At 39.8% G+C, this 25,306-nt stretch overlaps 2 protein-coding genes across 2 annotated transcripts; one reads left to right on the top strand and one right to left on the bottom strand.

Moving 5' to 3' along the window:
• Positions 1 to 4,696: 4,696 nt before the first annotated feature.
• Positions 4,697 to 9,668, bottom strand: LOC131311254 (uncharacterized). The gene is made up of 3 exons (XM_058338615.1): positions 8,684 to 9,668; positions 6,336 to 6,439; positions 4,697 to 5,611 (listed from the first exon to the last, which is right to left on the bottom strand). Exons 1-3 carry the CDS (start codon positions 9,608 to 9,610, stop codon positions 5,032 to 5,034), a joined length of 1,611 nt encoding a protein of 536 aa, XP_058194598.1. The 5' UTR covers positions 9,611 to 9,668; the 3' UTR covers positions 4,697 to 5,031.
• A 5,517-nt stretch (positions 9,669 to 15,185) lies between these two features.
• LOC131309464 (uncharacterized) lies at positions 15,186 to 19,849 on the top strand. The gene is made up of 6 exons (XM_058336094.1): positions 15,186 to 15,462; positions 15,582 to 15,842; positions 15,998 to 16,607; positions 18,319 to 18,379; positions 18,892 to 19,007; positions 19,612 to 19,849. The coding sequence occupies exons 1-6, from the start codon at positions 15,186 to 15,188 to the stop codon at positions 19,847 to 19,849; spliced, it is 1,563 nt and encodes a 520-aa protein (XP_058192077.1).
• Positions 19,850 to 25,306: the final 5,457 nt, after the last annotated feature.

Below are 25,306 nucleotides of genomic sequence, written 5' to 3'. Positions count from 1 at the left end.
TAATAACACTTATCGTGCCTCCTATAAGACCAATAGTTTCACATGCTCAAAAATAGTTGAGATTGACAACTTATTCGTTTTAATACAGAGGAGGGCGACGTTGTCTGGCTTTGGAAGGTTGGTTCAGCCCGTGGAGTTCTACAATGAGCTCCCTACCGTGGTTCGAGGGTTGGTGGATGCTGCAGGATTCGGCACATTCATTCATATTTTGACAACGCTTGTTCGGAATGACCACGGGTTACTGACAACCTCAGTGGAGAGGTGGTAGGATACCACCAATACCTTCCACCTTCCGCCTGGGGAGATGACGGTCACGCCGCTTGACTTTGCGGCTATTACAAACTTGAGGGTAGGCGGTGACCCGATCCCTTTTAACACGAGCCTTGCTGATGACGACGTGGCGCTGCAATGGTTCTTGGGTTTCTTGTCCAAAGTGGAGAATGGCTCGATCATCTATACAAGTTTGAGATGGCAGTGGAACCATGACCCAACCAGTGATGAGGAAGCCGAGCAGATGGCCAGGGCTTACTTGTTGTACCTTTTCGGCGCGTCCTTGTTTCCGAACAGACATAGCCGGATCCATGTGTCCTTTTTGCCGGCCTTGCGACATTTGCAGACGGCTAGCTGTCTTGACTGGGGCGGTAGCGCACTTTCGGCTTGCTTTAGCTTTATGAGAGATGTCTCCCGAGGCGCCTACACCACGATTGGCGGGTATTGAAGAGTTTGGGAGGTAATTGACTTAGCATTCTTATTTGGTTTCGCCATTTGATTGATTTTATATTGACATTCTTTATTGAAAATTTGTAGCTTTGGGCATACGATGTACTGGGAATGTACCCTCCGGAGGTTAGGGGACCCAACCAAAGTCTGATGCCTCGAGCTTTGCGTTATTGTCTTCCGAAAAAATTGAAGAAGCACAAGGATGCTAAGCTGAATGACTACCAAGCTTTTTTGGATGGGATGACGGGCGCGTTGGTAAGTCAAAAAATGCTTTATTGAATTTGATTGAAATTGATGTTAAAAAGGGACTTGAAACTTATCACCAACATGTAATTGGTTTCCTTGTTACAGGTGCACTGGGACCTCTGGGACGGGCTTGATGAGCCCTACCTAGCCGAAGCAAGGAGGTCACTCGAGGACGAGTGCTGTTGGAGTCACCCTATGGGTGGCAATGGTATTTTGGAGAGAGGGTGACTCGGCAGTCACTTCGCTCACCAGCATTCCAGGTGCCTGCTCCGCCTCCGACCTACTTGCCATGGCCTTCGGGTACACCGTTGCGGAGTTGGATAGGTTTATAGTGCTGGAGACTGATCTCTCCCCGTACTTATGTCCTACTGAGGATTATGCCACTTGGAGAGAGATGAATCTAGCCGGTCCTCTTAGGCTTGGAGAGTTTCGGCAAGTCACATTTAGTGTTACCGTAGCAGACAGAAAGAAGAAGGGTCAGGGCGGTGCCACAAAGAGAGCTCGAGGTGGCAGAAGTGATGCCAATGTGATTGGAGGTCTTCCCGAGCTGTTGTGGGAGATTGAGGTGATGGCACCTTCGGGGGGCTCAGAGAGTGATTGACTTGCCACAGCCGGAGAAGCCATTTGAGCCGATTACTTGTCAAGTATGACTTAGATCGCAGCTGAATTATTTAGGTCCACGTACTTCTTTTTCCTAAACTTGCAATTTTCAGGTGCCGATGGAGTGGGTGGATATGGCGCATCGTCGAATGCTCGCTATGGAGAACAAGTTGCGATGGACTACTGCAGGTCACCCTCTGCCTGTCACGCCCTCGATTTTCAACATAAATTAACAATACCATTTGAAATACAAAGTCCTCACAATCGTACGTACAATACCCCAAAATACAATACAGTTTCCGATTCCATAAATTGGTCTACAAATACAATCTTTCAAAGTAGGAATTTCATAACAAAGTCGTTTGTTAAACAAGAAAAATAAAGTGCTCTCCAAAATAGCTTTAATCGATAATGTCAGCATGCACTCCAAGTACTCCATGACCATGACCATGACCTGCAATGAACCTGAAATGGTAGGTTGAGCAAACACGTGCCCAGTAGAGAAATCTACACAACTATTATATACGAATGGGATGACAGGTGGAATGAATAACAAAAGCAAGGTACGGTATCTCAAATGATGAAACGAAACACAACTAGTAATTTTCCCAAGGTCGAAGACATAAATGAAGTACCGTGACTACACACCAAAACTCTAATTCAACCACGAGGACTTACTATCTATATGATTTTCTCATGACTGCCACCGTCCCTCATATCACTTCGAATCACCAATCCGATATCTTGACTTATGAAACTATCGTAATCAAAGAACCGCAACACCAATGTCTTTCGTATCACTTACTTACACTTTCACAATGATAGCCCATTTCCATTCACATCGTGTCACAATTTCCTCATCATTCTGTATCATGAGCAAAAGCTCCTGCCAGGCCAATTAAGAAATCCCGATACTCCCCACTAGTTTCGTCCTCACTGATGGAACTAATTCAAGTCACACATCAAAGGTCACCATACCACAATTCCTTCGATACACTTTACAATTTAGCCATTCATTCCAGTCACATATAATGAATTCACAACGAAAACTTATTCACATAAAAGTAGTACAGATAATTTCATCTCAATCAACTCGCAATCGTTACGTTAGTAATTTCTCATCACCATACAAGCACTCACACATCAAAAGATAAACTCTCATAGCGAGTTCATGGACTTCCACCTTGCAACTCGCAAAATCGTATAAGTTACGCAAGAGGTGTACCACATATCAAACACAAGGAAATGTCTCGGGTATCCATGCTTAGCATTGTTTAACTCAAGAAGAATTCTATGTGTTCGTTTTTCACTTCGCATGTCAACACATACAACATTTGGCCACCTATACTCCTTATATTCTCTAAACCCTCGTTTCGGTGTCAAACGACTCATACGGAACCCAACGACCACTACCAAGCATTTAGTATACTACTAGCCTCGTCAAACCATTCAACTAGTACTCAGGGGAACCTAAGAACACCCATGTTTCACCCAAACGATTCTAAGGAAAAAGGATTTCCCAACGTATACGAATATATCTATCTTATTTTGGCTGCCAAATCTTATCGGTTAAGAATTGGGAGATGAGACCACCACCATTGGAAAGTACATTTTCGGTACATGAATTTTGATATAAAATTTGCCCAAAACAGAGTTCGGATGAAAAAGTTATGCCCGTTCGAAGTTTTGCCAAAATGCTGAATTTTTCATTTCCTACCGGTAGGACACATTTTCCTACCGGTAGGAGACCACAATTTCACGAAAATGACATTACTGGACAGCTTTTGTACCGGTAGGGCCAAAACTCCTACCGGTAGGACATGGGTTTTCACTGCATGATTTTCAGACTCCACCAGAACATTTTTAACAACGAAAACAACGATCTAGGGCACGATTCAAACACCAAATCAACACATACACACATAATAGAAGTGAGAAATCCCTACCTCATGGGTTTTGAGCAAAATCCGAGCCTTTGACCGAGTCAACCAAGCTCTAACGAGGTCCGATCATGAATTTTCTTGGATATTTGGAAAGCTCGTGCTCCGTATAACAACTTTAATTCTCTGGCCTTGTCCGGAATCACACCCTAAGTAGATGAAATCGAAGAGAGAAGAGAAGAGGGAGTTTTTCGGAGGAGAGGAGGAGAGAGAGATAGCCGAGAGAGAAAAAGAGAGAAAAAAAAATGGGAGAAATGATTCTCCTGGGGAAATTATTGGCATGGGGATTAATCCCATGCTCCCACCCCCCACACACACATGTGCACCTCTCGCACAATTACCGTTATATCCTCCCACGAAGATGTCACACCGAATATCCGCACCGTCTATCTCAACGAGCCGTACGATTGCAAAAGAAAAAATATAGTCTCAAAAATACGGGTCTCTACACTGCCCATGAGACAGCCGAACGAGTCCCCTTCGACTCAAGTATTATTTATTATTAGCTTTGCTTTCTTTCTTTCTCTTTTTTTTTTTTTTTTGATTTTCTGAATTATGATTTCTGAATCTATTGTTATCCATTCATGCAGGGCCCTCCTCCGGAGGCCAGCCGGCTTGCCGGTCGCGAGAGGTAGAGCAAGAAGGCTTGCCGGTCGCGAGAGGTAGAGCAAGAAGGCAGAAGACACTCCGGCGGCATCTTCGAGGAGCTCTCAGAGAGCGGTCACCTCATCGAGGAGTCAGAGGGTTGCAAGGCCCTCGGCCGAGGAGACAAGGGGTAACGAGAAGGATGAAGAGAGTGAAGAGGATGATTGCGAGAGCGTCGATGCTTCAAGCTCTTTGGTGGTCATGCCAAATCCATCACGCCCGAGGTCTCTACGGAGAGGATGGAGACAACGATGATGACAATGATGACGACGAGCCTCTAGCAAGGAAGAAGCCTCGCACTTAAGTTTCTTTTGCTTTACTGTCTTTTCTTTTTAAATATCTACGTTAGTGGGCCCAACGGAACACATGTTTGGTGTGAAAAAACATTAAAAAAAACAATGTCATTTCCTCGTACAGTTTCTCCCTCTTTCTTCCATCGGAGGCTTCCACCGTAACCACACTCATTTGTTGTCCCCCATTCTCCCCCGTCGTACTTAAGGAACCTTCCGCTCCACCGTAACCAACACCAGTACACCCAAAAGAACTGTCCCAATCTCCATCACTTTTAAGTTTTAACTCATTCATTCTACATAAAAGTGCACTACATGGTACAAAAACAGAACTATGATGTGAAGTTGTCCCACACTGCAAAGTGGAAGCCAGAAACATAAAATAAAATAATCATAAAGCCAACACTTGAGGTTGAAAAGGAGGACTTTACATGAAAAGAAACTAACTCTGAAAGGTTATAACGTTAAGAACTAATATCAACTGGGCCTTGTTAAGAGGAACTTGCTCTGCCATTGGCTTCCAACATGATGGGGAAGTTGATTATCAGTGTGTTTGTGTTCAGAGAGAGAACCTTTATATAAAATCTCTCCTAGAATGGTAACATGAAATTCGAAGACAGAGATTTAATTGCATCAACCACTTTCTCCATCTGCATTGCGCGACTGCCCTTCACCAAGACAACATCATTATGGTTCAACCTTTTGACTATTTCAGGCACAATGGTTTCTGAATTGTCGGCATGTAAGACGTGCCTCCCTTTGACTAGATCCAAATTCTCAGCTGCTGCAAGAAATCTCTTCCCAACAAGGGCAACTATATCAAAACCAGCACTGCAACAATACCTTAATGTCATCTCATGCGACTCTATTTCTGTCTGACCAAGTTCTAACATGTCCCCGAGTATTGCAACTCTTTTACCTTTGCAGCTAATTCCTTTCAGCGTGTCAAAAGCAGCTTTGGTGCTAACAGGATTGGCATTGTAAACATCATTGATTACTTGGATACCACTTGCAGCAACTTCAAGCTCTAATCTCATGTGAACAGAACGAAATCTTGACAAGCGTTTCCCGACTTGAGGAAGAGGAACTCCCAACACAGTTGCAACAGCTGCTGCTGCACACGCACTCATAGCCAAATGCAGACCAGGACTGGAGAGCACAAACTCCACCCTAAATCCAACAAGTTGCAAATATATTATGTGAAGAGTAATTCAAATAGTTCTTGAGACAAAATTAAGAAAGTGGGATAAACAAACTGGGGAAAACTCCCAATAGCTCAAACATAAGATGCTTCGGGATATTACAAAGTTTCAAAAGGGATTTATGGTCGAGATCCTTGAGAAGAGAAATGAAGTTTGGAAGGCAATTGAACAATGAGTAATCACTGAGAATTTCAGTAAATCTAGCAAGGTAAGAAGTTTGGAGAGGTGTTTCTTTTGGGGGTTTTTTTTTTGTGTCAATGTGTCATGGCAGGCTCGCCGGCGTGTTCGGGTGCCTCCTACGAGGGCTCCTCATGCTTTGTTGTTGTGATGCCTCGTGCTTTGGATCCCTTTAATCTTTGTAATTTGTTTCCAAAGATTAATAAAATCCATTTTTGCCATTCAAAAAAAAAGAAACAAGGTAACTAATGGGAAGACAAGTGGAAAGGTGCTAGTATTTATAATTATTGATGCAGGTAAGGTTCCAAAGAGTAGGGTATTGGTGCCCGATGCGGGTATGTGCATACACCTCAAATCCTCAGTCTCAAAGGAGTCTAGACACTTCTTTACCAATTCTCTCAGTCACAATTCGACAAAGATGGAGAAACTTAAGGGAAATGTGCATTCAATTTCCTTTGCGCATTCAGTTTTTACAGCAACATATTCAGATGATAATTTTGTTCAAGGGTACTTACGTCTCATTATTTCTCTCTAAAACGACTCGAACGCCAAGACCTCCATTTGTACTTTCAGCCAAAACCAACCGAACATTGCTATCCGTACTCTGACCAAAGAGCACCTGAAGCCACCTAAAACTTCATGAGCAATTGAACACTTGGGGTTTTGGTAGAGTTGGGGAAGGGAAAAAATAAGAACAGGAAAAAATTAAGCCTTCTTTCAGATTAGTAAGAGGGAGGTAATTTTCACATAATTAAAAGTACTCCAAATAAAAAAGTACGCCCTGTTCTAGGAGGGGGAACTGGTATTGATTTCAAAAAGTGGCTACCCTCAAGTTAGAACCCGCAACCTCAAAGTCAGAAGGTCGGGTTTCAACCGTTGGACCAGCAGCCTATATATAGTTCAAACTTCAAAGTAGTCCAAGATTAAATAATTACCCCAATGCACGATTCCCTACACCAAGAGGCAAAAAGAAGCTACGTGCCCAAAACCAGGAGACCATCAGTTTCCAGCATGGGTAATGTTACAACTGTTGTGCGGAAGCCGAATAAACAGATAGTGATAACGAATATCAAATCGAATAACAAAAACAGATGTGCGAAGCAAACCAAAATAATCAAACCAAACGTGAGAGAAATCAAACAAAAGAGAGAGGACACACAGATTTATGTTGTTCGGCTTACTTTGGGATGTAAACCTACTCCATGGGCAATCAATCAATGGCTTCCACTAGAACAATGGCAAACAGATGCTCAACGAGCTACAAAGAAAAAATTCTGCAGAAACCCTTCTACCCAAATCTCACCAAAGGCAAAGGCAAAAGTCTCTCAAACCCTAAACCAAAACCCCAATATTTGCTCTCACACCAATAAAGAGGCTACATAACAAGTATTTATGGCCAAAGACAAGTTGCCTACCAAAAGGAAACCTAATTGGGTTAGGAAACTCCCCAAAACCCCTAAAAACGGATCTGTCCCACGTAATCTCACCCGGGCGGGATTGATTTCCGCCCGGACAGAAAATTCAGAGAACAGGCTGATTTCAGGATGTCCGGGCTGCCCGGGCAGAATTTTCAGAGAACCAAAATTTGAGCCAAATACTTCAACAACCTAACAAAATTACACAAGATTATGCATCCTCTGATGGACTCTTCCTTATGTTAGGGAAAAGTTGTTATCCTACTTCTGCTCTGTACCAAAACAACCACTACCTTCTCCAGTTTCCAAAGATTCGTTTTTTTCTCTTATCTGGTTCGATAGCAATATCTAACTTAGAGCTTTATATTTTAGTTTTTAAGACATTTCGTGCAATTATCTCATGAAAATGGTCATTTAACGAAACAAGATCCCCTCGTCAATCATAATAACCACTGAGTAAGGAACTAGTGTAAAACTTTGAAAGCTGAAATTGGCAGCTTCTATGGACATACATATGATATGACATAGACACCTATGTCATGTCAACTGTCTTTAAGAACGAGAGAGACACTTGAGGCATCAAACACTTTTCTCAAATTGGACAGGATACCAGTAGAATATATCCTCAGACAGCTGCCTTCATTCCACAACCAATATCAATGACTATCATTAAGCTAAGTTCTAGATTAAACAATTTCATTCGTCCAACTGCGAGATATAAAGAGCTATAACCTTAGTAGCAAGATCCTTCTAAAATGGGTGCGCTTCCTAAACGGGAGCTCGAATCGGCGCTCCCAAGATGGGAGCTTAACGGGAGCTCGCTCCTAACTAAGGTGGGAGCTTATCTGGCCATTAAGACAGTTATTCTCTTACTTTTAAAGGAGTTATGTCATTGTGGAAATAAGAATATGAGAATTGTATTAGTCAAGAAGTTTTGCAAATTGAGAATATATAACTTCCAATAATTACATTTTAAGATCGAGAAAACTTTCAGTAAGTATCACTTTTCCTTTATTGGTTAAGTATTTAAAGATATTATATATATATATATATCCGGGCGGTTCCGAGGACACCCAAAAAAACACATCATAGTTCCTGATCAAATTTTGATGATCCAAGCCGTTCAATGTGATCAGAACGTGATTTTATATTTTCATTCATATATATATATATATATATATATATATATATATATATATATAACGTGATTTTATATTTTCATTCATATATATATATATATATATATATATATATATATATATATATATATATATATATATATATATATATATATTGGCACTCCCAACCTTAGGAGCTTCTAGGTGCTTCAGCTCCTTCACAACCACTCCTGCTTCATGCTACTACTAAGCCTATAAATCATGAGGATTCATTCAAATTCATGATGAATTAAAATCAAGGACCAGAAACAACAACTAATATAGACTCACCCTTTGAACTCCAGCTGGGATAGGGAGGCTCATAACAAGAGGATCATCGGCATTCAGAACACACACATCCCCAGGCTTTGCTTCCCTTAGGATCTCCCCTTTCGCCATCGAAACCTCTTCTAAACTCCCGAAATTCTCCAAATGTGAAGCACCCACATTCAGAATCACCCTTACGGACGGCCTGCACGTCCTCGCGAGCTCCAAAATCTCTCCTTTCCCACTCATCCCCAGCTCCAAAACCACCATCTCCGTATTCCTAGGAATCCCTATCAAAGACAAAGCAACCCCGATTCGATTATTCCAATTCCCACAACTCTGGTGAACGGACCCAAGTCGTTCAAGTGCCAATGCCATCATTGTTCTTGTAGTGGTCTTGCCAACACTACCCGTTACCCCAATCAAACAACCATGAAACCTATTCCTAGCATAACTACCCATCTTCTCCAACCAAATTACGGTATTACCTTCAACTTGAACAAAACCCTTGTCCCAATTGTTACAAACCCAGTTACCAATGACTCCAACACAGCCCTTGGAGGACAAATCTGGGGTAATAAAATCGTGGGCATCGAATCTTTCGCCGGTTATGGCGAAGAACCATTGGCCGGGTTGGAGGGTTCTGGTGTCTGTAGAAATGGTTCCTGGAGGACCCCATTTGATGATTCTGCCATTGACGGCGTCTGATATCTCGGAGACGGTCCAAGGTGGAGGAGGAGGATTTGAAGGAGGGATTTGGGTTTTGAGTTTGGTGGATACAAGAAGAACTTGAGGAGGAGGAGGAGGAGGAGGAGGGTGGAAGAGGATAGAGAGTAATTTGGTGGATGTGGAAGGACGAGAGTTTCTTCCAAAGAGGTGTAATTGGGCGGTGGTGGGGAGTAGTAGTGGGTGAGGAAAGGAGTGGATTGTTGTTGCTACTGATGCATTCATGTTGGTTCTTTTATGGATTCATTCATGCAAAGAATAGATGGCAATGTGTCCGTCAAGTTCGACTAGATGGATGTATCAACAGAAAAGCCTCTTTCTTATGCTCTGTTTGGAACATACAAGAAAAGAAAAGAAAAGAAAATCGGCAGAAAATGAGAGAAAAATATAACGAAAAATTTACTATTCACTCAACTAGAAATTTTTTGTATTTTCTTCTCCCTTTTTCTTCCAACCAAACAATAGAAGAGAAATTTCTTTATTTTCCTTTCATTTCCTTAAGTTTCAAACAGAGCCTTAATTTATTGTTCAACACTTTAGTCTCTATTTGAGTTCAGGAAAGAAAGAGAAAAAAGACAGACGAAATGACCACTGCTATTTGCAACCACTAATTTATTAAATACAACCTTCTTAAAACTCAAAAAAATTCATATGAAAATACCATCATCTTAATTGACCATTATACCCCTAAAATTACTACATACAATCACCAAAATACAACCGCTAGTTCACTATCCACTCTTCCTGTAACAACCTAGACTTCTAATTATCTTAATTAGTTAAAATGGTATTTTATGAGCGTATTAGTGTTGGAATTAATCTAATTAAATTATTTTGATCCGTATTGTTATTGCAATTGATTAGCTACACATGGTAATAAGGGTGATTTTATATGATTGGGCAAAGCTTAATATGTGGAGATATAAGGTAGGAGTGTCTATTTATGTATTCTAGTATATAGACTAAGTCACATGAGATAATTTTCCAAGAGAAGTTTCTACATTTTTCATACGACGAGTTACCTCCATCGCTTCCCTATTGTCGATACAAAGAGAGAGGTTATCTCCACCGTTTGCCTTTTGTCGAGAGAGAGAGAGAGACGACTGGAGAAGCCGAGAGGAGGAAAAAGAATTTGGGGATTGAAAACTTGTTCCATGTCAAATTGAAGCTTCACGAGGTAATTTGTCAACCCTCCATCTTAGATTTCATATTTTGCAAGTTTAAATCCTTGATTTAGTGGGTTAAATTCAGGGTTTAGACCTTTGGGGGCTACCCCTTCTTGGAAGAGTGTAGTGGTTAGTGATAAAAATGTCTCTGGTGTGGTTGATAAGGAGTCTTCTACTCCTAATGCTGGTAGAATGAAGCTTGAGTTCTTTCCCCCTACTGTTGAAAATAATAGGATTGTTGTGTCTCCCTCTGAACACATTGAACACCTTGGGCAGTCTAAATGGGAAAAGTGCATTGTTGGGCACTTCCTGGATAAGAAGTTGGGTTTCACAGCTGTGAGAAATATTGCTATGAACATATGGGATAAGTTTGGTATTCGTGAAGTGTTTTCTAATGAAAAGGGTTTTTTCTTTTTCCTGTTTGAGGGGGATAAATTTAGGCAAATTTGGAGATAGGGCTTGGCATTTTGGAGGGAAGCTTCTGATCCTAAAGATGTGGCATTCCCACCTCAAGATGGAAAAGGAGCAACTGTCAAGGATCCCTATTTGGGTCCATTTCTATAATGTACCCTTGGAATTCTGGACTGGGCCTAGCCTTAGTCATATTGCTAGCTCAGTGGGGTGTCCTTTATATGCCGATCAGTTGACTGAAGCTAGGAAGCGACTAAGTTTTGCAAAAGTTTGTGTGGAGGTAGATTGTTTCTCCACCCTTCCCGATTCTTTTGATTTGAAGTATGCTAATGGGGATGTGGTGGTTGAAAAATCCTAGCTTGTCTAGGTTTATAAATTTGCTATTTTTAAATCTCAATCAACGATTCACAAATCAATAACAAAAGGACATGTGGACACAAACAAGAGGATATATATGGAGGTGCTTTCATCTCTACAGGAGATGTGAAAAGAACGAAAAAATTAGAAAAGGAGGCAGCCATATTGTGTTACAAGGAAGAGGGTTCTTTGTTCATTTTGAATCTTGGAGTATAATGAGATCGATGGATCATTGAGTTTACAAGACATCTCCAAGAGGTTTTAGTATCTTCTTCAACTTAATTGAGAAAAGCCCTAAGGTGGATTCCTAGGCAAGTTAAAGTCCTTCAGTGGATTTCCGGGAGGCAAACGGAAGGCTTCTGGATTCAAGGCAGTGGCGGTCAAGCACTGGGTATGGTGAACGTGGATTCGGCAAGTAGGTCTTAGACTCGATTGTGAGGATTCAAATCGTAGGGTAAGATTACTTGTAACTACACAATGTTTATAGTGTTTGATTCCTTCCCATGGTTTTTTCCCGTTTAGGGTTTTCCACGTATATCGTTGCGTTCGTTGTTTGGTTGCTTTTGTTTGTGTGATTTGTTTAGTTATTGATTGGTGAATCTTTGGTTGAGATTTAAAAATAGCAAATCTATAAACCTAGACAAGCTAGGAAACAAAAGCAACCAAACAACGAACGCAACGATATACGTGGAAAACTCTAAACGGGAAAAAACCACGGGAAGGAATCAAACACTATAAACATTGTGTAGTTACAAATAATCTTACCCTACGATTTGAATCCTCACAATCGAGTCTAAGACCTACTTGCCGAATCCACGTTCACCACACCCAGTGCTTGACCGCCGCTACCTTGAATCCACAAGCCTTCTGTTTGCCTCCCGAAAATCCACCGAAGGACTTTAACTTGCCTAGGAATCCACCTTATGGCTTTTCTCAATTAAGTTGAAGAAGATACTAAAACCTCTTGGAGATGTCTTGTAAACTCAATGATCCATCGATCTCATTATACTCCAAGATTCAAAATGAACAAAGAACCCTCCTCCATGTAACACAATATGGCTACCTCCTTTTCTAATTTTTTCGTTCTTTTCACATCTCCTGTAGAGATGAAAGCACCTCCATATATATCCTCTTGTTTGTGTCCACATGTCCTTTTGTAAATAAAATCTTCTAAGGCATCCCTTGAGTTATGCCTAATTTCCGATCTCTCAATATGGAAATACATATATTTTCTTGATTTCCTTCCACGTCCTAAAATAGACACTCTAGAAATAAATAGAAAAATAGATTACAACTCGATAGATGGAGATAAACGCCAATGTGTGTTTTGTCGTGAAATTGCCAAATAAGAGAGACCACTGAATATGGACCTTACAGTGGTGATTAAGATTCAGTACCCTTGGTGGCCTCAAGTTTGTACTGATTGTAAAGTGTTTGGGCATGGGACTATAAATTGCCCAAAGAGTGTTGGGGTGAGCAAATTGGGGACTGGTGAAGCTAACAGTCGTAATGGCAAAGCTGTGCTGACTAAAAATCAATCTTGGCAGGTGCTGGGCTGTCTTCGGCAAAACCCTGGGATTGGGACTGGGGTTCTTAGCTCTCTAGGGCACCTTCCAAGTGCTCTTGCTTCAACTAGTGAACCTTGTGGGTTAATGGCTCGTGACCCTATTGCAGTTGGAGAGTTGGGACAGCAAGGAAGTGGTGTTAAGGTTGTAATCCTTGGAGGTGGTGTGCTTGGCCTTTCTCCTAGGAAGGTTTCTTCTGATGTTAACCATACCTCTCCTAAATCTGGGCCAAATAGATTTGAGATTCTTACTGGTGATGATACTGAATTGCAGGGTTCAGTAAGAAGGTTTGAGCTTGTGGGCAAGATTTCACCAGATGAATTACCTGCTGCCTTGTTTGATGAACATCTTGTAGGCGATGCTAGTGTGAGTGTTGATATTGATTCTGAGGTTGTTATTGTTCCTCAGCCGGTGTCCACCTCTCCTCCTAATGATAAAGCAGGGGTCGGAAAAGGTGGTGGGAAAGGTCCCGCTTCTAAGAGGGGGAGGAACAAATCCAAGCGTTAAAATTCAGGATTGAATGTTGGAATATTATGGGACTTAATAATCCCCTTAAACAAAAAGAAGTTAGGTCACCTATTTGCTCTCAGAGGCTGAGTTTGTGTGGGGTTTTGGAGGATAAGGTTAGGTAGGAGAATCTTGATGCTATTCGAGTAAGGTGTTTTCCTAACTCTTGGTTGATGCTTGAGAACTCTGGAGTTCAAGGAATTGCAAGAATTGTTTTAGGATGGGATCCCAACTCCTTGGATGTTTCTTTGATATATAGTTTTGCTCAACTCCTTTGTGTACAAGTAAGGTGTTTAACTACTCATAAAGTGTTTCATGTCTCTGCTATATATGGAGCTAATGCTATGGTTGATCGAAGATCTCCTTGGGATTCTATGAGGTTGTTACATTCTTCTTTCGGAGATTTTCCCTGGATCTAGATGGGGGACTTTAATGTTGTTGCTAGAAGCTCTGGGCGAGTGGGGTTGTTTGATGCTTCTGCAACTGATGAATTTAGTAAATGCATGTTTGATATTAATATGGAGGATTTGATCACTAGGGGAGCTTGGTTTACCTGGTCCAACAAACGGGGGGGGTGGAGGTGCAAATATGAGTAGGATTGATAGAGTTGTGGTTAATGGTGCTTGGATGGATGCTTTCCCTGACGCTGAAGCTTTGGCTCATTATCCAGGTATCTCTGACCACTGTTCCCTCTTAGTGATTACCACTGTTCCCTCTTAGTGATTATTTGTCCAGTAGTTAGTTGCAAAAAAGCCATTTCATTTTTTTAACTCTTGGATGAAGCATCACAAGTTTAAGAGTTTGGTGTCTGATTCTTGGGTTCAGCCTGTTTCTGGGTTTGCTATGTTACGATTGTCTTTGAAACTCAACCGGTTGAAACCTATTCTCCGGGACCTAAGTGCAAACTGTTTTTCCAACATTTCTGGGAGAGTGGGGGAAGCTAGGCAGACTATGGAAACCCTTCAAAAACTGTGTAACCAGAATATTGGCGATGATAATCTTAGGGTTCAAGAGAAAAAGGCTGTTAGTGTGTTTATGGAGTTGAGTGTTGCTGAAGTGTCTTTTAAAACACAAAAATCAAGGGTTAATTGGTTAGCCCTTGGAGATCAAAATACAAAAAAAATTCATCATAAAGTTAGTAGTAATAGGATGAGAAACAAGATCTTGAGTTTGGTGAATGCTGATGGAGTGAGGCTGGAAAAGCCAGAAGAGGTCCAAGCTGAGATTTTGCAATTCTATAAAGGTTTGTTGGGCACTAGATTTATGCATAAACAAGATGCTAAAGCTTATCTTCAACAAGTCATAAAGAAGAAGGTGCATGTTTCCCTGCATGAGGAGTTAATCAAATCTGTTACTGTTGAAGAGATTCAGAATGCTCTTTGCTCTATAAAGGGGGACAAAGCTCCTAGCCCTGATGGTTATTGCTCTAGTTTTTTTCAGTAGAACTGGGAGATTATGGGTCAAGATTTGGTGGATGCTGTTTTGATGTTCTTTGAAAAAGGCTTCTTGCTTCAAGAGTGGAATTCTATTGCTCTCACTTTGGTTCCAAAGACCCCTAGCCCTTCATCTATCAAAGATTATAGGCCCATTGCTTGTTGCAATGTTGCCTATAAAGTGATTTCTAAAATCTTGGCTAAGCGGATGCAAGGTACTCTAAATCATGTTATTAGTTCTGCTCAGTCCACTTTTGTAAAAGGAAGGAGTATTGTAGACAATGTGCTGCTCATGCATGAGCTAATAAGGAATTATCATAAGGATGAAGGCCCTCCGTGAGGTGCTATTAAGGTTGATCTCATGAAAGCGTACTACTCAATTGACTGGGATTTTTTACTTGATATCATGGCTGCTATGGAGTTCCCTGCAACTTTCATTGGTTGGGTCAGAGCATGTATTACATCTCCCATGTTTTCTATCATGATAAATGGAGGGTTGGTTGGTTATTTTCTAGGTGCTAGAGGGCTTAGGCAGGGAGATCCCATTTCTCCCTACCTATTTTTACTAGTTATGGAGGCTTTTTCCTCTCTACTGACTTGGAATATTGGTCAAGGGGAGTTCACTTTTCACCCTAAATGTCAGGCTTTGGTGATCTCTCATGTTATTTTTGTAGATGACCTTTTCTTCTTAGTGGTGCTCAGGAGGGATCTTTGCAGATTATATTGAGAACCTTAAAGGAATTCCATGGTTTTTCAGGTATGAAACCTAATCTACTCAAGAGTTCTATGTTTTTTGCTGGTGTGTCAAGCACTGCCAAGCTATCTTTTTCTGTTCTGATGGGTATTCCTGAGGGCAAACTCCCTGTTAAATATCTAGAAGTTCCTCTTATTAGTACAAGGCTCACTTCAACTGATTGTTCTGCACTTAAGGAGAAGATTTTGGCCAGAATTCATAGTTGGACCCAAAAGTTTTTATCTTACGGGGGTAGGGCTCAGCTTATTCAATCAGTCCTCTTTAGTATTCAATCTTATTAGAGTTCAATTTTTACATTACCTCAAAGCATTCTCAAAGAAATTGAGGGGGTTCTGAGTGCTTTCCTATTGTCCGGTGCTGAACTGAAACATTCTAGAGCTAAGGTAAGTGGGTAAATCTTTGTGTTCTGAAAAATGAAGGAGGTCTTGGTTTTAGATCCTTGAAGGAATGGAATAAAGTTGTTAATATGAAGCATTTATGGGCCCTTAGCCAAAATGCAGACAATCTATGGGTTAAATGGGTTCATGTTTATATCCTCAAAGGACAAAGTTTATGGGGAATTCAATGTCCTAGTGAGGCTTCTTGGGTAATGCAAAAGTTGTTGAAGCTGAGAGCTACATGCCAAAGTTGGATCCGATACATCATTGGCAATGGTAATGATACTTTCCTTTGGACTGATAATTGGCACCCTTTAGGAGTGTTATACCAGGAATTTGGGGAGGCTGTGGTGACTAATCGGGGTCTTGCTTTGCATGCTAAAGTTGCTTCTATTATTGATCAAGGACAATGGAAGTGGCCAAGGATAAGGAACAGAGCTGTATTGAGCATTATACGGAATACTCCTGAAAATTTTTTGCCTTCCACCTCTGATTGTGATAAGATTGTGTGGACTCTAACTGCTGATGGCTCCTTCTCGATGAAATCTGCTTGGGAGGCGTGTCAAAAGCGCAATCCCATCCATCCTTGGTATAGCTTGGTCTGGTTTAGTCAAGGAGTGCGTTCATTCATGATATCATTGCGCAAGGACAGGTGGTCCTGAAGCATGTCTCTATGAGCGACATGATTGTTGATCCTTTAACCAAACCCATTACTAGAGACATATTTCATAGACATGTTAGGGGTTTGGGGTTACGTATGATTTGATATGCTCGAGTTTGATGGACATTTTTGGAATTTTATGCATTAATAATGAATTTTGTTTTCAATTATTTATATGCAAATTGGAATATTGTATAATCAGTGCACATATCTTGTAATTAAAATTTGTCACCATTTTTTTGATTGTCCCTCTCACACGGGAGATCACCTCGGTGCTTAGGTAGCGCGCGGAATGAGACATAAAATGATCACAATGTGTGATCTCCTAGGCTCTTGGTGAGTGGGCTAGGGTTTATAGTTAAAACTATTTGTCGCCTTAGCGAGGGCTAAGATAAGACTGAAACAAGTCGAACATGGAGTGTATCCACACCTCCATGCAGCCTGTATAAAGCCGGATGTGAGAGACTTGAGAAAGGACTTTAGTAGAACTTGTCTCGGAAACTCAAGTTGGTGCCTGAGTAGTGTTTGAACCAAGGTCTGTATGCTGTAAGAGTGTGACATAACCTAAGTGGGAGCTCCACCATAGCATACAAATCATACTGTATGTGCTTTGAGTCGACCGTGAAAGGGTGTGACAGAATAGATCCCTTCTTCGTCACTGCGTGAGCCCTTGGACTATGTAGTCCCTATACACTTACACCCTTTGGGACTTAGAACTATGTCATGAAGTTGAAGTTTGATGTTGCTACTTTAGCATGTCATCCAAGGATCACGAGCTATACGGTCCAGCGGAGCGTGTCTAGGAAAGCAGTCAAGATTAGATGGATTGCCATGAGTGTCTAAGGAAAGATCATTTGTTATCACACTAATGATTTGTGGCTCATAGCCCGGGCGATTGTGTCGACGATGGTTTGATACAATCATTGAGCACAAATGCATTAAGAGGTCTTGCATGGCTCTGTTATATTATGTGAGGGATCAGAGGTGCATTATTTGATGTGGTTAGATGATTTAGGGTATAGACGAGATGTTGAGTGTTATGTTAGTTAGATGGTGGCTTAATATGACACTTCATTTTAGTACTTTTCTCGCTTGGTCGCACGTTTCACTTTCCCGTATGAAGAGGAGAATAGGATTGAGGAATTCATTGAACGAGAGATTCAATATATATACCCACTGTGTATGAGTGGGAGATGTTGCATGGGGCCCATGGGTGCGTCCACATGGGATAATACTTGGTTGTATTTATCATGTATTTTGAATATGTGATAAGTCCTAAGTGGACTCTACAACTTTAGATGATAAATATTAAGTGGATTCAACCACTTAAGGTGATGAATCCTACAGGGACTCAAACTACCTAAGTGATAGAGATAAGTAAGTCTTATATCTCTACTTTTCTCATCTATAAATTCCCATAGCCTACAATAGAAAATATATCAGTTGTATTTTCTCTCACATATCAATTAGTAGTCTCTCTCTCCCCTAGTTCTCTCTAAGGCGCCATCTAGCCCCTGGGGATTTGAAACGTGTGAAGTTTGTGGAGGACTCTAGTAGCCTCTCCACCTGCGAGAAAGGTTTCTAATATTTCTTTGTGCAGGGTGTGCGTATTGGTAGGGCTCGTAAGACAAGTCTTCGATCCATTATATTTGTGTAATCCGCAGTAGGTATTTTTTGTATTACCCGCATTATTTGCTAACAGTGGTATCAAAGCATTCGATGCTTGTTTTCACTCTTTATACGTATTAGCAACTGGTAGTCGTGTATGTTCACATTCAAAGTCAATATTTGTTAATTGATTAATAGTTTTGTTTTTCGTAAACATACTTCTGTGGACTAAAAAAATATTTTTCAGATGTTTTCAATCGAACTATAGATCGCATGATTTCGATTCTATATTGTAGAGATGTGTTGACACTTTAACGATTGGATTTGTTCATTCCGAAAGTTGCCCTCAGATTTATGAGTAAAACAGTAGGCATGTGTGGCATAATAAACTATGTGTTATTATTATTGATGGGCCAGTAAACTACTTCATGTGTTGGCTAAGGAAAGAATATGTTTGTAGCATCTTTATGCCTTAGGGGTATGCAACAGATTGCTTTGTGCTAATTCTGTGACATAACGTCTTGCCCACTCTGACGTCCGATTTTATCTCTTGACGAAATCTAACTAAGTGTTGGGTTTGTGTTTTATTGTTTTAACAGTTTATATTAAAAGAGTAAACTATAATATGTGATTGTTGACGTCAAATAGAGTTATGGCTTGATTCCAGTTGGAGTCTCAGTGGCATAGCACAGCCTTTTGTGGGCGTGTACAAGACACCGCTGCACTGATAATTGATTTTATGAAATTTGTTTTTCCAAAATATTATGGTTTTTGGCTAGATCTGTTTTTCCATATATGCTTGTCTATATTTAAAAAAAAAAAAAAAAACTAACAAGATGAACACGTCGACACCTACTATGTGTTTGGGTGTACTGGATTATTATTATAGATCCATTTACTATTTTTGAAATAAAAGGAGATGAATATCACATGTGGTCAGTAAAAGAAAAAGGAAGAGATATGTTCTGTTTTTTTCCTTCTTCTACTAGCATATGTCATATCAAATTTTGTGGCTATCCTCTTTTTATTATTGATAAGTTCAACATGTTATAACAATTCTATTTAGTAATTGATTTGTTCAATGATTTACTGCGAGCCTGTTATTTTGATTCGTTCAAATAAATTATGCAATAATTGTTTCAGTGAATTATTATTATTGCATATTGTTACACGTTTAGCTAATGTGGAAAATGGGAATTGTTCCCCATATTTTATTTTCAAATTAGCTAGATATTTAATTCTATCTCACATTATGGGAGACGATTATTAGCACCTAAAAATGTAAAATTTTCGATTTTATAATGTGGGAGAGAATTTTATAGTCTAAAAATTTGCAAATAAAATATAATGATATGTGCCTAATTAATCCCTTGTGCAATGAATGTAGTCAAATGGCATCCAAGAATATTATTGCTAATCTTAATAAGAGAGAGAAACTCAATGGAACCAGCTATGATATATGGCATAGGAAGGTTCAGTACCTTCTCAACAACCAAGAGTTGCTTGATCACTTGACCAATGTCATGACCCCACCTGAGGAGGGACCACTGCACAGCATCGTCGTGACCAGCAGGCCTATGACATTTGGCGTAAGAAGGACAAAAGTACGTCCTTTACCTTGCTGAGTTGCATGCACGATGACCTTCTTAGTGAATTTGAGAATTTCCAAACTGCTAAAGCAATGTGGGATCAATTGCGAGTAAAATATGGTGGCACATCAGAAACAAGGCTTCGTGCCTTAACATTGAGGTTCAATCAATACGTGATGGACCCAAAGCATACCATGGCTTAGCATCTTAGGGTGATGTCAGCCATGATCCGTGAAATGCAGTCTGCTGGTAATGATCTCACTGATGAGCAACAGATTTTGGCTGTCATCAGATCCCTTCCTGATCCTTTGTGGAAAGACATAAAAGTTGTGCTAACACATAATGAAGAGATAAAGAATTTTGATGACATCTCTCGGCACCTTGAGCTAGAGGCAGAGCGCGTAGATGCAAACCGCAGTGCTGCACTTGTTGCTAAAGCTGGACAGTGCAATGGACGTTGGTCCCAGTGCAAAGGACAGCAAAAGGGAGCTAGACAAGGAAGGGCTGAAAAGTTGGGGCCAAAAGAAGGCAAGGTAACCAAGTGTCAAAAAGGCAAGCGTGCTAAGAAGGATAAGTCCAAACTGAAATGCTATAACTGTGGGCATAAGGGTCACTTCACTCTGGAGTGTTCTGAGCCAAAGAAGGTAAACCCTAAAACTAGCTCTCTAAAAGTTTTTGTTTGCTCACATGTGTTTGTCGCTCATTCTCTAGTTGGTTGGATTGTAGATTCGGGAGCAACAAAACATTTAGCTAGAGATCGAGCTGGGTTTGTAGATTATCATCGGATACCAGTAGGTAGACATTACGTAATAATGGGCAATGAAGCGTAAGAAGAGGTTTTGGGAGTTGGAACCTATCAGCTCAAAATGCGTTATGGGCGTTCTTTACTTCTTCATGATGTGCTTCATGCACCCATTATCCGATGTAATTTGGTTTCAGTTTTAGCATTATTGCAGTTAGGATTTTCTTTTCAATCTGAGAATAATAGCTTGTCTATTTATCTTGGTAAAACATTTTATGGACATGGTATGTGAGACTTGGCCACATAGGCCAAGAAAGATTGGCTAGACTGGCTAGAGAAGGGCTATTGGGTCCTCTTGCCAAAGTAAGCCTGCCTACCTGTGAGCCTTGTTTGGTTGGTAAAGCATGCAAGAAGCCTTTTGGTAAGGCTTCTAGGGCTTCTCATCCGTTAGAGCTAGTCCATTCTGACATATGTGGACCAATGAATGTCAAGGCACGTCATGTTGCATCGTACTTTATAACATTCATGGATGATTTCTCACGCTTTGGCTCAGTATTTCTGTTGTCTCACCATTCTGAGGCTTTGAATTGTTTCAAGCGCTTTGTGGCAGAGGTTAAGAATCAGAAAAAGAGGAACTTGAAAGTTTTTCGTACTGATCGGGGCCGAGAATACTTATCTAATCAGTTCAAAGTGTTCTGTGAGGAAAAAGGGATATGCAGGCAATTAATGATTCCTAGTACTCCGCAACAAATGGAGTTACAGAGAGAAGGAATCGAACTCTTCTGGATATGGTTAGGTCGATGATACTTGGAGTTTAGTGATGTTCTTACTTCACCATTAGAATGGGACCTTAATCTTTACCTTAGGCCGTTTGTTAAGCTACTGGGGAGATCTAATGGAAGTATTTAGGGGTTTAAATGTGCTTCATTGAATCTTAATTATAATTACCTTATATGTTTATGTAGGGAATGTGATTTAGAAGCTCGGATTTGAGGTGAGTGACTTAATATCAAAATTACATGGTTTTATACAAGTTTTCTACTTCAATGTTTTATCAGACATGTTTTGTACAATGATATGATCTTTATGGAAACCAATGAAAGGTGGAAATATTTTCTTATCTAGCAAAGACATTCTTACAATGTGACACATAAAACGCTATGGGTAATGCTAAGACATCGAAGCTTATCCACTATCAGGGACGCCTGATAGATCCACAACTAGGGGGAATGTGCTTTATATATCAGGCTATGTTTCTATGACTCGAATCTATATGAAATGTTTTATCAATGTCTATGGAGAGCATGTAAATTATGTATTGGTCACTCATACGAGAGTTAGCTTATGTGTTTTCTCCACCTTTCAGAAATTAAAGAGTTAGATGGCGTGACACTTGTGATGAGGATCATATGATTATTTCATGGATAGGAGTTGTATTCTGATTACTTGTTAAATTATGTAATCGTTGTAAGTAGCTTGCTAAACCTTATTATTAAGCACAGCTCTGAGGTGTATTTTGGGGATCTTATCTCTTTTGAAAGTGTAAGTTGTCGTTTATTAGATTGTACAGGATAAGCTTCCATTGGATACACACTCTTGTCCCTTCTTATTATATGATTATGAGAAGTTGTATATTAGGTACAGCCTTGGTGATGGTTTCACCGGCGTTTTGGGATGGCTAAGACTTATAAGGACGGGTCAGGGACGTTACACTTCCTACCGTCATCTTCATCTTCCTCCTCCATTTCCCTCCTTCATCTTCCTCCTGCCCAAACCCTGCTACTGTCTTCCACCATATATTCCGAACAACAAAAGATATGAACTAAATGAGGAAATTAAGAAATTAAGCCAAACAAAAAAGCTTAGTAGATTTCCTCCATTCTACATAAAAGTCCAAACAACAAATATATCTTGATTTCGTTCAGTTAATTCCTTCCATGTGTTGTAGAGACCTGTATTTAATTTCTTTAATTTTCATATTTTATAAAGAATAAATGATGGCATAATCTGGAAATTACGTTTGTGGGTTAATGTGCAAGGATTTGGAAAGCTTGGGTGTTAGGGCAAGAAGTGGGGTGCATATATGTGTGTATGATTAGGTGTAGGAGAGAAAAATCTCAATCTTCTCATCTCTCACTATCGACACTCTCTCCCTCTCTCGGCTCTCTCACTCCCCCCACCCCCCCTCCCCCATCTCTCAAATTCTCACCTCTAAACTCAAAACTCATGAAGATTGACCTTCATTCCACCTTTTATTCGTGATTTGAGGCTTGTAGTTCGTTGGGTTTAGCTCAGAGAGGAGTATTCGATCAAGTTCAAGGGTTTCAGAGTCTAGGGCTTGTGCTATCTCATGGGTTTCGCCTTCTGGACTTAAGGTAGGGAATTCTACCTTTCTTTACATGTTTTATGAGTGATTTGTGACTTGAAATCGTGCTTGTAATGTTGTATTTGAGTTTGGATTGAAATCTGTCAAACTGTGAAAATCGTCAGAACTTTCCAAGTTTCTACCGGTAGAACTTCATCCCTACCGGTAGAACTGGCCTCCTACCAATAGAAAACATATATGCCCAAAATGTGTCCCTTCTGATCTCATTTTGTACCAGTAGAACCTCTTTCCTACCAATAGAACTTCTGAAACTTATCAACATCAACATTGATGGTTTTTCTGGACCGAGTTTGTATCAGTAGGACTTCTCCCCTACCAGTCTTTAAAATTTTCTGAAAAATTCTCTAATGCATGTTTCAAGGTTATGATTCATGTCATGGGGTTTTGATGTCCTTGTTTACAAGTCTAAGAGTAACTTCGCATGCTATGACACTTGGTATCTAGTTTGTTGGACTTATGAGATTTAACCGAGCTTTGAGATGAAAGTTATGGAATGAGCATTGTGTATGAACGGACATTTGACACTTAAACAAAATGTGAATACTCAGGACCCATCGATGGGTGGGTGCCTGGCAGGGGGTATCGGGATCCCTTAACTGGCCCGGCAGGAGCAAATGCTCATTATCTATTCAGGATCCACGATATCGGGATCCCTTAATTGGCCATGCAGGAGCTTTAAGCTCATAACACAAAGTGACAAGAGTTTGATGATACGAAAATGGTTAAAGGATTTCTAGTGTGTGAATGGGAGTCAAAAGAATGACTTGGGATTGGAATTTATCTAGATGTGATCACTCCTTATAGCTTGATTGTTATCCTTGTCTTTGTATTCATGCATCTAATCATTTCATGAGCATATAATATTAGTGTAGACTTTCCTACTGGGCTAGTGTAGCTCAAACCTTACATCATTTTCAGGTGCTAACCCAGGACAGTAGCTTGCATACTTGGAGTGCTTAGATGTGGAAATTCTTTTGAAAGCTAAAAGAAGGAGTTACTTTTCATCTTTGTAAATCTCTTTTGGAAGATGTATTAGTAACTTAATTTTATAATCCTTTTGTCTTGAAATATTGTAACCCTTAACTCTCTTTCGATACCTAGTACCTATGTTGATTTTGGGGCCGTTGAGCCAATGATGTAATATTTTGAAAACTATTGGACGTTGAGATGCAATTATGAAAATGAGAATGTTGAACTCTTTTGGGTATCGTACAGATTACTGTCAGGATTTTATTAAGAAAATCATTTATATTTATGTTGAAAATCGAGGGTGCAACATGTGTTTTCTTTAGAGTATCCTCATCACTATTGCTAATTCCCATTCAAAGTTTAATAAAGAGCAACATGACAAAAACTCTCCTGCATCATACTCTTTTCCTCCCTCGCTACTTTTCATTTTCTTTAACTTTGCTATAGTGCCTCATGAGAACAAATGAGGCACTATTCATCAAATTATCTATTATTTTACTATTTAATTTGCAACCCACCAATGAGTCTTTTTTTATTCTATTAGTTTTTTCTGATAACCGAATGTTTGAGCCAGCTTGCACGCACTTTGATTAATTTCGGAGCCCTGAAGGTAATCCCCGAGCATAACCCACAGTGCTTCAATTTTCAATCCATTTAAACCGGTGTGAAGATCTTCTTTTTTTCTTTTCATTTTAGTCTAAAAGGTCATAATTAATTTTTGTCTCTAGGGCTACCATAATCAAGTTTCTGTTTTAAAAGGTCAATACTTAATTTTGAGAGCACTAGAGACAAAAATTAACTATGACATTTTAGAATAATATGACTAGAAAAATAAAATCTTTACACTGGTTTAAACAAATTAAAAATTGGTGCACTTAATTTAAACTGGTGTAAAGATTTTATTTTTCTAATCATTTTATCGTAAAGGGTCATAATTAATTTTTGTCTCTAGGGCCCTTAAAATTAATTTTATCCTAAAAGTTGGAAATATTATCGGGGATTTATATATCCGAAGAATTTGAACTATGTGTGGCACAATATTCAGATTTAAAAATATTAAAATTACACATATTTTTGGATTTTAAAATATGAAAGGTGGGCATACTTTCAGATTTAAAAATCCAAACATTGTACATACTTTCCGTGCATAGTTCAAAAATTCTTCAGATATATAAATCCGAAAATATATCCAACTTTCAGATATGTAAATTCGAAAATATATGTAACTTTCAGATATGTAAATCCGAAAATCTATCCAACTTTCAGATATATAAATCTGAAAATCTATCCATCTTTCAGATATATAAATCTGAAAATATGTGTACTTTTCAGACATATGAATCCGAAAATTCATCCAACTTTCAAAAATATGAATCCAACAATGTCGGGACAGATT

The sequence above is a fragment of the Rhododendron vialii genome, chromosome 12a (genome assembly GCF_030253575.1).
Source record: "Rhododendron vialii isolate Sample 1 chromosome 12a, ASM3025357v1".
Classification (NCBI taxonomy): Eukaryota; Viridiplantae; Streptophyta; class Magnoliopsida; order Ericales; family Ericaceae; genus Rhododendron; species Rhododendron vialii.
This window is presented reverse-complemented; position numbering and strand designations above follow the sequence as displayed.